This window comes from Mycotypha africana, assembly GCF_025528875.1.
Source record: "Mycotypha africana strain NRRL 2978 chromosome Unknown BDF20scaffold_7, whole genome shotgun sequence".
In the NCBI taxonomy this organism is placed as follows: Eukaryota; Fungi; Mucoromycota; class Mucoromycetes; order Mucorales; family Mycotyphaceae; genus Mycotypha; species Mycotypha africana.
In genome coordinates, this window is record NW_026515731.1 from 1,927,350 (window position 1) to 1,938,476 (window position 11,127).

The 11,127-nt window shown below is 39.1% G+C and overlaps 2 protein-coding genes across 2 annotated transcripts; both read left to right on the plus strand.

Annotated features, from left to right (window-relative positions):
- Positions 1–3,983: 3,983 nt before the first annotated feature.
- BDF20DRAFT_837135 (transmembrane amino acid transporter protein-domain-containing protein) lies at positions 3,984–5,636 on the plus strand (the record flags this gene model as incomplete). The annotated part of the gene is made up of 4 exons (XM_053079017.1): positions 3,984–4,062; positions 4,150–4,308; positions 4,497–4,946; positions 5,035–5,636. The coding sequence occupies 4 exons, from the start codon at positions 3,984–3,986 to the stop codon at positions 5,634–5,636; spliced, it is 1,290 nt and encodes a 429-aa protein (XP_052935269.1).
- Positions 5,637–7,797: 2,161 nt separating this feature from the next.
- BDF20DRAFT_880774 (uncharacterized protein) lies at positions 7,798–10,197 on the plus strand. The gene is made up of 3 exons (XM_053081638.1): positions 7,798–8,166; positions 8,269–9,887; positions 9,974–10,197. The coding sequence occupies exons 1-2, from the start codon at positions 7,859–7,861 to the stop codon at positions 9,788–9,790; spliced, it is 1,830 nt and encodes a 609-aa protein (XP_052935270.1). The 5' UTR covers positions 7,798–7,858; the 3' UTR covers positions 9,791–9,887; positions 9,974–10,197.
- Positions 10,198–11,127: the final 930 nt, after the last annotated feature.

The following is an 11,127-nucleotide window of genomic DNA, read 5'->3' on the forward strand; positions in this document are numbered from 1 at the left end:
CACAAGACCACCTCACATTCGATCAAATCAAATATTTCCATTCCTTCCTCTTTCCCCAGTGTGCAATCCTACTCTCTAAGTATTGTGCCATTATCTGTTTAAACCCGACGTTATTGTTAACAGATGATATTGTCACTTTCGATGAACGCTGTTTACAAGCGACCATCATCGATACAGTTACCCGTAATTTTATATGCTCTATCACTAATATTTACGTTCCAGCAACTACCCATGATAGAATGCCTTTCCTCGACTCCTTGATGTCACAACCGTTTTTTACAAAGGAGGCTCCAGATGTCAGCTTTGTTGTTGGCGATTTCAATATGTCGCTAGCTTCTCTATCAACCACTTCAACCAACCCTAGCTTTCATGAATGGTATCGTCACCTCACTCACTATTATGATAACTGCTTCTCTGCTAGCATTCCTACTTTCCAGCGTGGTGCCACTCGCAGTACCATCGATTATTTCTTCTGTCACCGAAGTATTACCGCACGAGTTCTTAACAGAACCCAACGGTACCTACCTAGCGCTTGGACAGACCATGTCCTCATGATGGCTGACCTGTCACCCGATCGTTTGGACGTAGGACCCGGGGTATGGCGCTTCAACCCTTTGCTGCTGTCTAACGATATATTTGTGGATTTATTAAAGACTGCCCTCATTGAGTTCTTTGAAGTCCGTAATAATATCACCTCCAACCCACAAAGTACCTGGGAGGCTCTAAAACAATTATTAAAACACATTGCAGACCTATTCTCCCATGGATCTACTGCTAAAAGGCAGACAACCATTGCCGAACTTCAACACCAACGGGAAGCCCTGCTTTCCTTAAATAAGCCAGCATTCAATATAACCAACAAACAAGTGTCGCTTATTGAACAGAAACTAGACAAATTGCAGGAAGAATCCGCGCAGCAACACCTTTTACGGTCAGCCACTCGATGGCATGAGAAAGGAGAGCGCAATAATAGATACTTTTACAGGGTTATCAAAGAAAGACAAGCACAACGAACGATTCAATCTTTAAAAAGTGGTCAAGATGGCCCTGTCTTAACTAGTACTAATGCTATCCTTGAGGAAGCTCATCTGTTCTATAGCAACCTTTATCGCCCTGATCCTATCGACCTGTCGGCAGTTCAAACGTTACTCGATAATGTTCCGCAGGCGATTGGTCTTACAAACGCTCAACAGAATGATCTTACAGCACCGCCCACGTCAGAAGAACTAATTTCTATAGTTAACCACTTGCCTTCACAAAAAAGTCCTGGTTTAGATGGCATACCGTATGAGGTTTACCGCCATCTGCTTTCCTGGAACATTCCCGGCTTTAAGCAACTCTTCCTTCAAGTGTATGCTGACGCCTTTGAAAATATTTTCCCAGCCACCTGGAAACAAACTCGGATGGTCTTACTGTACAAAAAGGGAGACCCTGAACTCTTACAGAACTGGCGGCCTCTATTGATGATCAACACTGATGCGAAGATTTTCACAAAACTATTAGCTAATAGGTTCAATGTCGTTTTACCACAGCTGATTAATCGCTATCAGACTGGCTTTTTACCGCACCGACTAATCTCGGATAATGGGTGGGTTAACCACATACTAATGTCACATTATAGCCATTGTGGTATGTATCACCCTGCTGTTGCTGTCCTCCTTGATCAAGAAAAAGCATATGACCGAGTACATCCTACCTACCTCCAGATGGTTATGAAGCACTTCGGCTTTCCTGCTCCCCTCGTATCTTGTTTATCTAGCCTATTTTTTGACACAGAAATATCCCTTAACATCAATGGATGGTTAAGTGCTCCCGTTCGCCAACAACGTGGCCTTCGTCAGGGAGACCCCTTATCACCACTGTTGTTCAATTTAGCTTTCGAACCCTTACTACGTACCATTTTGTCGAGCTCTGACATCAAAGGCGTTTCACTGCTCTCAACCTCCGCCTCCTCTAGTCGATATGGACAACTTCTAGCTCGCAGTCTACGTTTTGAACCACAGCCTTTGTTTGACTGGCAAGACACCCCTCGTTTCAAATTATTGAGCTATGCGGATGATTTAGAGGTTTTCTTGACCACACCTACGGAATGGCGTGTCTTGAAAGACCTCCTTACAGTTTATGGTAACGCTAGTAATGCCCGTGTCAATTTGACAAAAACAGAAATTGTTTCCCTCTCTGGTCATCCACATACGGCCTGGCTCCACATTGCCAATCAGGAATCTGTAAGCTTTCATACAGCTGAAAGTCCATCTGCTGCCAAATATCTAGGCTATCCTCTCTTCTCAACCAATGCTCAACTAAAACACTATCTAGCTTCCTTTGAACTGAAAATCGTCCGTCACAGTAACCTCCTGAAACAACGGGGATTGTCTGTCCGAGGTGCCTCACTAGTTGCTAATTCCTTGATACTTAGTAAGTTATGGCATCTCTTGCGTGTTGTAGTTGTTCCGGTGGACTGGCTTGATAAGCTTCGTAGAATTGTCCGGTCTTTTGTGGTTCCTTTCTGGCCTGCTCCATCGTGGGAGCGCTTGTGCTCACCTAAACGTTTTGGTGGTTTAGGCTTAGTGGATCTGCACCGACAACAATTAGCTCTTCATCTTGTGTATGTTCAGCGTCTTCTACAGCCCCCTTCATCAACCGATTTTGTCTCCCCATTACTGGCACATTGTATCCAAGTGTACACCGGTCAGTTGTCCTTACTACCATGGATTTTATCGACTGCCACTTATCGTTCATCATTTCGCTTCCTTCCGAATATGATCCACCTATGTTCTCTGCTGATGAAACTTCCTTCTTCATCTCTTTCCTCCTCATGGCATGGCCGCTGGATTGCTGATTTGCCCCTTCATAGTGCCTTACAGCGTTCCCCCTCGTTTGTAGGCCCCTTATCTGTGGATCTCCATAGCCTCCCACGGCATTTAATCGTCTCTACTGTTCTCCTTTGGTCTTCGATAACTAACTGCTTCTACACGCTAGGGTATACGTATTTTCAGGACTATCCGAAACTGAAAAGGATACCTAGTTTGCTTTCCCAAGGTGTAATACAATGGCTTCCTTTTATTCAGAACCGATTGATTGACGTCCGGGCTCCTCCTCCGGCTGCTGCTCCTACGCCCACTTCACGATGGCGTAATGTATCTTACAGCACCTTATGGTTGCCTGATATGTCCCAGTGGTGTGTACCTTCTGGTTCTCAGAACAATACCACCATTGCAGAGACTCCCCTGAGGATGGTTTTCATTTTTTCGTTGGTTGTCCACCTAAATGGCAATTTTGGATCACGGCACTAGAGGAAAATAGAATCATCTCTTTTCCTGCCACACCTACTGGCATTTGGCATATATTGTTAACACTTTGTTCCCCGTTAGATAATTCTCCTCTGCCTGACCACACAATCGTTCAGGTTAGTTTGATACTTTTAAGTATCTGGAAATATCATTGGCGCTGCCATTTTGATCGCATCTCTTGGTCCCTAGCAGGAGTTCGTACCGTCTACCAGAACGAGGTTCGATTCAGAACACTCAATACGAGCTCGTAGTATATTTAATGGTTTTCTTTGTCGTAGTTTTTATAGTGTCTGCCTTTTCTTCACTTCTTTTATTGCCATTTATCAAAACATAATTTACTGTCCGTTGTTAGTCACTTTTAATAAAGTACGTGAATTAAATACAAAAAAAAAAGACTGTAGTCATATGAGCGACTGATCCTAACCATGTAGAAAAGTAGCAGTATGTCAGGGTAGCCTGACTATCACATTAAAAGCGTACATTTGCACTGTAGAGAAAGGTTAAGTCAAAGTGGATCTCTGAAGAACAACTGAGGAAGAATTCTACGATAAAAATCTCCGGTGCTTCGAAAGCATGGTTTCACTCTAATCGAAGTAGTCATTGGTTATTTTTTTACAGCTGATCGTAGCAATAGAAGTTTGTTTTTTCTTCTCTCTTTTTGTTATTTTGGGAAGGAAACGTAATTGATTGTTCATGGAATTACATAACCTAAGCAACGAGAAATCGTGGAAAGGAAAGCCAACGATAGATCAGATTACTGATAGTGTTGTTGGTGAGTAAATTTTTTATACATCACGTTACCCGTTATCTGTCAAAAAGAGAGAAAAGAACAATTAAAAGAGAATATAATTTATTGTAGGTGAAGAAACTGACCATGAAATTATAAGTTTCAGTCATGGTGTCGATCGTGATACTGAAGGTGGTTCCTCCTTTCTTGCTTATTTCAACGTTGTTTGTGTGGTGGCTGGTACTGGTGCACTTAGTTTACCTTATGCTTTGAAGCAAGGAGGATGGATCGGTAATATGATACAATTGAAATGGAAGGTTAACGAACGACATCTGATTTAAAATGACATTGTGGGTACAGGATTGTTTATACTCGGCCTCAGTTGGTTTTTCTCTACTTGTAAGTATCTTAATCTGGTAACTGCATTTTTAAATACAATTTACTCATGCGAGCATTTCCTTTTTTTTTATAATCGCTAGATTCTGGAATCGTGTTAATTCGTAGTTTATATTACAATGGACGCACACGGTTGTCTTCCTATCAAGAAGTAGCAGAGGCTGCATTTGGTAAAATAGGTGGCTGGATATCCTTCTTTTTTACTGCTGTCACTTTGATTGGTGTACCCGTTCTTTACATATTGTTGGCTGGTCAAAACATTCATAGTCTTTGTATGGGAACAGCTGGTGAACTCACTTTTGCTCTCTGGGTTATTATATGTACAGTAGTGGTAGCTATTCCCTTCATCTTTTTCAAGTCCATGAAGGAAGTAGGTTTTCTCAGTGCTTTTGGTATGCTGTGCACGGTTATTGTCGTACTTATCGTACTGGTCATGGCTGTTAAAGATAAACCAAATCAAATCAATGTTCACCATGATAATGTTATTTGGGATCAATTCCCTATTGCTTTAAGCTCTATTGTATTCAGTTTCGGTAAGAACAATTTAGTAAAACACATAGGTATCTCTGATCCTGCCAATAATTCACATTTGACTATTTTTTATTATCATTTTTTTAATAGGTGGGAATCCTGTCTACGCTCATGTCGAAGCTGGTATGCGTCATCCGCAAAACTGGAACAAGGTTATTTTGGCAGGCCTATCCACTTGTTCAGCCATTTACTTTTTAACTGCCATTCCTGGTTACTATGTGTATGGCAATCAAGCGCAGTCACCGATTTACAATAGCATACCTGAAGGCGGTGCGAAAATAGCAAGTGAAATTATCATAACCCTTCATGTCCTTATGGCGGTTCCGATTCTATTGACCTCCTTTGCCCTTGACCTTGAAAAAATGTTTGGTATCTCCTCTTTCAACCATTCGCGTCCAGTTGAATTTCTTTTGCGTTTCACTCTACGTATGGCATTAATGGTGATTATATGTGTGCTTGCTATATTCGTGCCCTTCTTTGGTGATTTTATGTCCCTGTTGGGTGCTTTCTCTAATTGTGCCTTAATTTTGATCTTCCCCGTACTATTCTATTTGAAATTGACCGGAATTCGAAACAAGCATTGGGCCGAACTGTTTTTGTGCTTCTTCGTAGTACTATTGGGTATTGTAGGTTTGATCTTTGGTACGAAGTCAGCAATTGAAGCTTTGATATCTGATTTTGCCAATCAATAATCTGAACGGCACTATCTTACACTCACATTCACACTTACACCCAATTGTGTCACTAGAAGCTGTATTAATGTTAATTTCTATACTTTGTATTATTTATTTTCCTATATGTTTCTGTTCCTGTTTCTCTCCTTGTATTCCTGTACTAACGTAGCAAGAGGATGTCAATCCTATCATAACCCGTCTATTAACGTCGGTTGTTGTAATTAAAGACGGAAATGAAGGTTTTCTTTGAAAATGACAAGTGTTATATATTGATACTTCAAATAAGCGAGTTGAAGTCAGATTTAAACAGCACCCTACTGCATAAGCGCTTATTAGCTGTATAACTAGTGATAGCACTTGCGTTTACTTTTCAATAAGAAATAAATTACAGACTATTTTGTACCATAACCTTGCGTTTTCATCTTCAGCTTTCCTAGAAATATCTTCATCATTTTAGTGAAACCCGCAGAAACCATAACTTAGTTTAATTATAATTATTGCTTGGTATTGAGTTGTAACAGATGAAGAGATAGGATATGGCACAAACAGTAAACTGTGATATTCGTTGATTTATATAACATGAAAAAATAAGACAAGAAATAATAAACACGAAAAACTTGATGAGAACAATCTATCGTCTTTATATACATTTTTCAAAGTAAACTATATTTACTGCATCAATAAAGACTTAGTATAGTTGCTGCTGTTGACAAAAAGTCGAAATGTATAGCTTACACTGATGCATCATGGTCAAACAATACTTGGTAAATCCAAGTTTTCTGAGGTTAATATGGAGCCGTCTATTACAGAGCGAACTGATTCGTAGTGCGATATCCTGACAGATACAGAGTGATCATGCATCTGTATACACAATCCAATAACCTTGGCAATCCTTTGTGTAGCTCAGACAGCCCGGAATGAGAATTAGTTTTGACCAAGGAGAAAGCATTGTGCATGATGATGACGCATTCAATGAGGTAAGAGCTATTGTACTCTAATACGTGCAGCCTGTCTGATTTATCCGTTGCAATAGCAAAGTATTAAACGAGCTTAAAAATACCGTTTCGTTGTTATTTTATAATGATTTGTTTTAGATCATAGTGGTTATGTCTCAGTTTCCTTTTAAATAGTGGATTAGTTAAAGCATTGATGTGGATACATCACTGTCCTAGAATACATTATACCATAGTCTTTCTATATTGCATCTAATATGGGCTATGTACAAGATATAACATGATAAATGCCTCAAGATAACATGATAAATGCCTCAAGTATGAATAAATGCACACGACACATATGAACCTGAAATTAGTGACTAACATACTCACGCCCTCATAATAATATGAACACCAGGATTTTACACAGGAAAGAATCGTCTCCTCCATTTAAAGAGTAATAAAGACATTAAGTCATAGTCACCGACTTTAACTGTTATCAGTTTATCACAGCTTAAGCAACATCTCAGACTTGTTCAATTTCTGTAATTCTTTATGGTTCTCATTTGTTATGCTAATGCATCATACTATTCAAGACTCTGCTTATAATAAGCATTTAGAAGAGGTGTATTAGATTCGATAATCCCCCTTCTTTACCCTTCTCGTTATATTTCGATGATAACGTCGACTTATCCTCTCTTATATTGGCTCTTGTTACGCTAATAATGTTTTAGGAAGCCAGTCTATATTTGATCACTTATTGTTCCATCGTAGGGTAACTCTAACGATGACAGCAATTACTAATTCTAACCAGGCAAGAACAGGGTGAGTATCACGCTCTCTCTTTCAGTATCCCTCTCAGTTGTTGTTATTGGTTATTCGTTCTCCTGGTTGCTAATACTAATCAAACCCATTCACATCTCCATGATGAATAAAAGATACATATACCATACTTCTGTCCACATTGCTGTTTTTCAAAAATTCGAACATTTTTGCTACTGTCTATCCTACTTAATTTTATTCTTGATCTTTTAACGATACTACAGGAATAAAGGAATCGATCACCTATCCTTCGCCGGCTTGTTTGTTTTCCTTCACACATTTCTGATAATGTGTCACGCCAGTGTAATATTACGCTTGTTTCAAAATTAAGCTTTCTAATATAATGGTCGCCTTCTGATTATCATTTGTCACAAGTTCAAACACGCTAATCTTTCTCAAGTGCAACCTGACAAGGCTTCATGGGCTCTTTTCCCTTTCTTTCTTACATTAAGTCCCCTTCAGTTTGTTTAATTTGTACATTGAATGACCAAGAAACTTTTATACATTGAATTCTTCTGTCACATTTGTGAGAAAGGTGGTTTTACCAAAAAACAGCACTTAAACCGGCATTATTGTATAGTTGAAAGAATGCCACTTTCACCTTCATTGAGAGGAAGGCCTTATTATAATATTCCCATCGATTGTACTATTACCACTGACCAGAAGAATGCACATGTTATCAAATACGCTTGTCCTTGCTGTCATGTATTGTCAGAGGACAAAGCCAATCTTGCAAGACACGTTGAAACACACCGTTTTAAACAGAAAGCTGACGCTTTTATTGAGGAAGGGTAAGCTCATTTGTGCGTAGAATATAACATTAAAGTCTTAAAAATGTACAATGAATCAAATTCTCGCTTTTTTTTCATATTCTTTTAAACGGAATGAAATAGAACGGAAGACTACTACATCGATGAATCAGATAAGGATTCCGATCCTGAACTGAACGATTACGTTGATTTTAATAATATGGCGGCTTCTGCAGACGACGATTCCGACGTTAAGCCAGAAGAGTCAATACCAAGTGACAATCGCGCATCTGTGGTAGAGCCCATTTTATCTTCTGAGCTTCCGGCAACGATAACGCCTCTTGTTGGGACCAACAGGGAAAACAGAACGGAGCAACAGGCGATTCTCCACGCTTGCCAAAAACAAGCACACGAAGAAAATGAGCGAAACAAAACGATATTCATTGTCGATACCTTGTCATTGCGACCATTTGCTATTTTAGACCAAAAAGGAAATGAGGAAAATGCACTTGCTCATGAAGATGTTATAAAAAGATTAGCGTCCAATCACTCGTCAGTTCAACCAATTGTGCCAATGAAACGATCATACCAACAAGAAAATTCTAGCATCGATAGTACTTTGTGTGCCAAGTGCATCCTCAAGACACATATCGATTTGGAAAAGCTGTTAGCAACATCTCCATATGGATTATTACTGTCACAACGAAAATACAAACTTCTGACTGACGAAATGTGTGAAATGATGAATCAAGATTGGAGGCACAATGCTCAGGTGAAATACTTCACAGCAGCTATCCTGGCCGGATCTATCCTTTTGAATACTAGGAAAAGTGAAGCGATTATGATCAATACAGTTGAGTTATATGGTCGAACCAAAATTGTCGATGGGCATCGGGAGCCGTTTGGCAATCAAAAGGATGGGGTTCATACAACGTCGCTTCCTCCTCCGCTCAAAACTGTTCATCTTGATGTTTGGCCCGTTTGTTTGTCACGTAATGATGGCCCTAAGCTTGTCATTGGAACTCAAGTGTCAAATGCACTAATCACGTCAAGCATTCGTTTGGATAAAAACCTGCCTCCATCTGTAGGCGGTATCACGACCAACTTTCATTTGACTTTCAGTGATTCGTTTGCCTCCAAGATCTTCGTCGATGTGGAATCTGCGACAGCTGCCAAGACCATAATCAGTGATCCCACCAGGACATGTGTATCAAATACAGGTATACTTTCACACCAACTACGACAAATCCGTACTCGTTTTGATATGTCCAGTACATATACCTTGGCCCGTGCCTCAGGTCCGTTAACTAAGAACCACACATGTCATCCCTATACTATTTTTACCTTGATTGATTGCGATCGTGGCCGCAGTCCTTGTGCTGCCTTGTTTGACGCAGTCGCTAATGAAGTCTTAAAGAATGGCAACAAGGCTAACCTCATGAAACATGTTGTTTTAAGCTGCTATGAAACTGCCACTGGCCAGGTAAAAGAGGTTCTTGAAAGCATTCTTACTTTGTATAATCAAGACGACAAACTACCTATCTTATTCAACATTGTTCTCAATAAGAAGTTGGAAATCCTTGCAAATCTTCTCATGCCTTCAATTGTCTCATGTAATGCTTCCGTAGCACGTCAAATCAAGTCCGCCTTTGAATACCTTAACTAATTATATTCTTTTTTACTTTTCCCATGCTTTTCATTTTGACACTATGAAATAAACGAAATCACAATGAAATTCAACTTTTGAGTCGGGATAAAAAAAACTAGGGACGAAAATGTTAAGAGCCTTCAGAAAATGTGCCCTTTAAAAAAGGGGTCTTAAAAAAAAAAGAATCTGATCACTCAGTACCTTTTCCAAACTCTTGAGCATTCTTATTGAAATCAAAAGCAGACATGTGAATGAACGCGCAATTCGTTAAACTTCGGTCCATAATCGCATCTAAAAATCGAACTGTGCCGCACCTCAATCTTCCGTAGACTGTTTCTCTTTGTTGTAACGATAAGATAAAATATAAGAAAAAGAAAACAAAAGGAAATCAGTGAAGACCAAGTTATCTTCTTTTCTTAAGTAGAATATTCTGATAAAGAATTGAAGACAAAAACCATGTAGGAAAAAAGTACTTCTATTTATATTTGTGGATATTGTGAAAAACTTTTTCTATCGAGACTCTTAGGTACAAGATGACCTGATGATAAGAGAAAAGACATACCCAATTGTTACTGCACGGTTAATCATGCTATAGCGGTGTCTTGACCGATTGGATCGGTGACAGGAGGTAAGTGGGTTGATCTAACTAAAGCTTCCTTTGACCCGTACTTCAGCAGTTTCATTATAACTAACGTGACGGACAGGATAAACTATTCCTTAATTCTGCCGACGTCTACGTTTCAGTCTTATTGAATTCTGTCAGAATGTAAAGGGTTAAAGTAAGGATCAACAAGTTAGAAGATAATAGCTTAAGTAGATTAGATTTATGTATTGTGGTTTGATGTGCTAAATAAAGTTATCTGATTTAATCAGATCCAAATACTATAATATCTTATTTCTAAATGAAGTCAATTACTCATCCAATGTTGTCTCGGATATACAGATGAAATACTCTTCCGTAAAAGAAAAGAATTGTTCTAACAAATCTATCACTCGCGGTTATTCTAACCTTCATAAGGATCCGTAGTCTCTTATTTCAGTATTATGTAATAATCCAAGAATAATATGCTGTTGGATACAACAAACAATCCAGATTTTACTGCCTTTACCAGTTACAGTGTAGTGTACTGCAACAAATAAGATTCCAGGCACACTGGGACAAATAAGATTTCATCAGGCACACTTCAACCTTACTGGTAATCTAGATACATCTCAGTGGCGTTGTACAATTCATTAACAGGAACAATATTACTTGGTTGTCACTACTACTTTCTTAATTCCACTATAAGCTCAGTTCAACCTCGCATTCATATAAAAGACCATTTAATTTCTAAACCAAAGTAAAATTATCCAAG

Excerpts from the sequence above, each read along its gene's own strand:
- BDF20DRAFT_880774 (XM_053081638.1), top strand. The coding sequence starts at position 7,859 with ATGACCAAGAAACTTTTATACATTGAATTCTTCTGTCACATTTGTGAG. Across the intron at positions 8,167-8,268 it reads GACGCTTTTATTGAGGAAGG|AACGGAAGACTACTACATCG; the intron begins GTAAGCTCATTT and ends GGAATGAAATAG.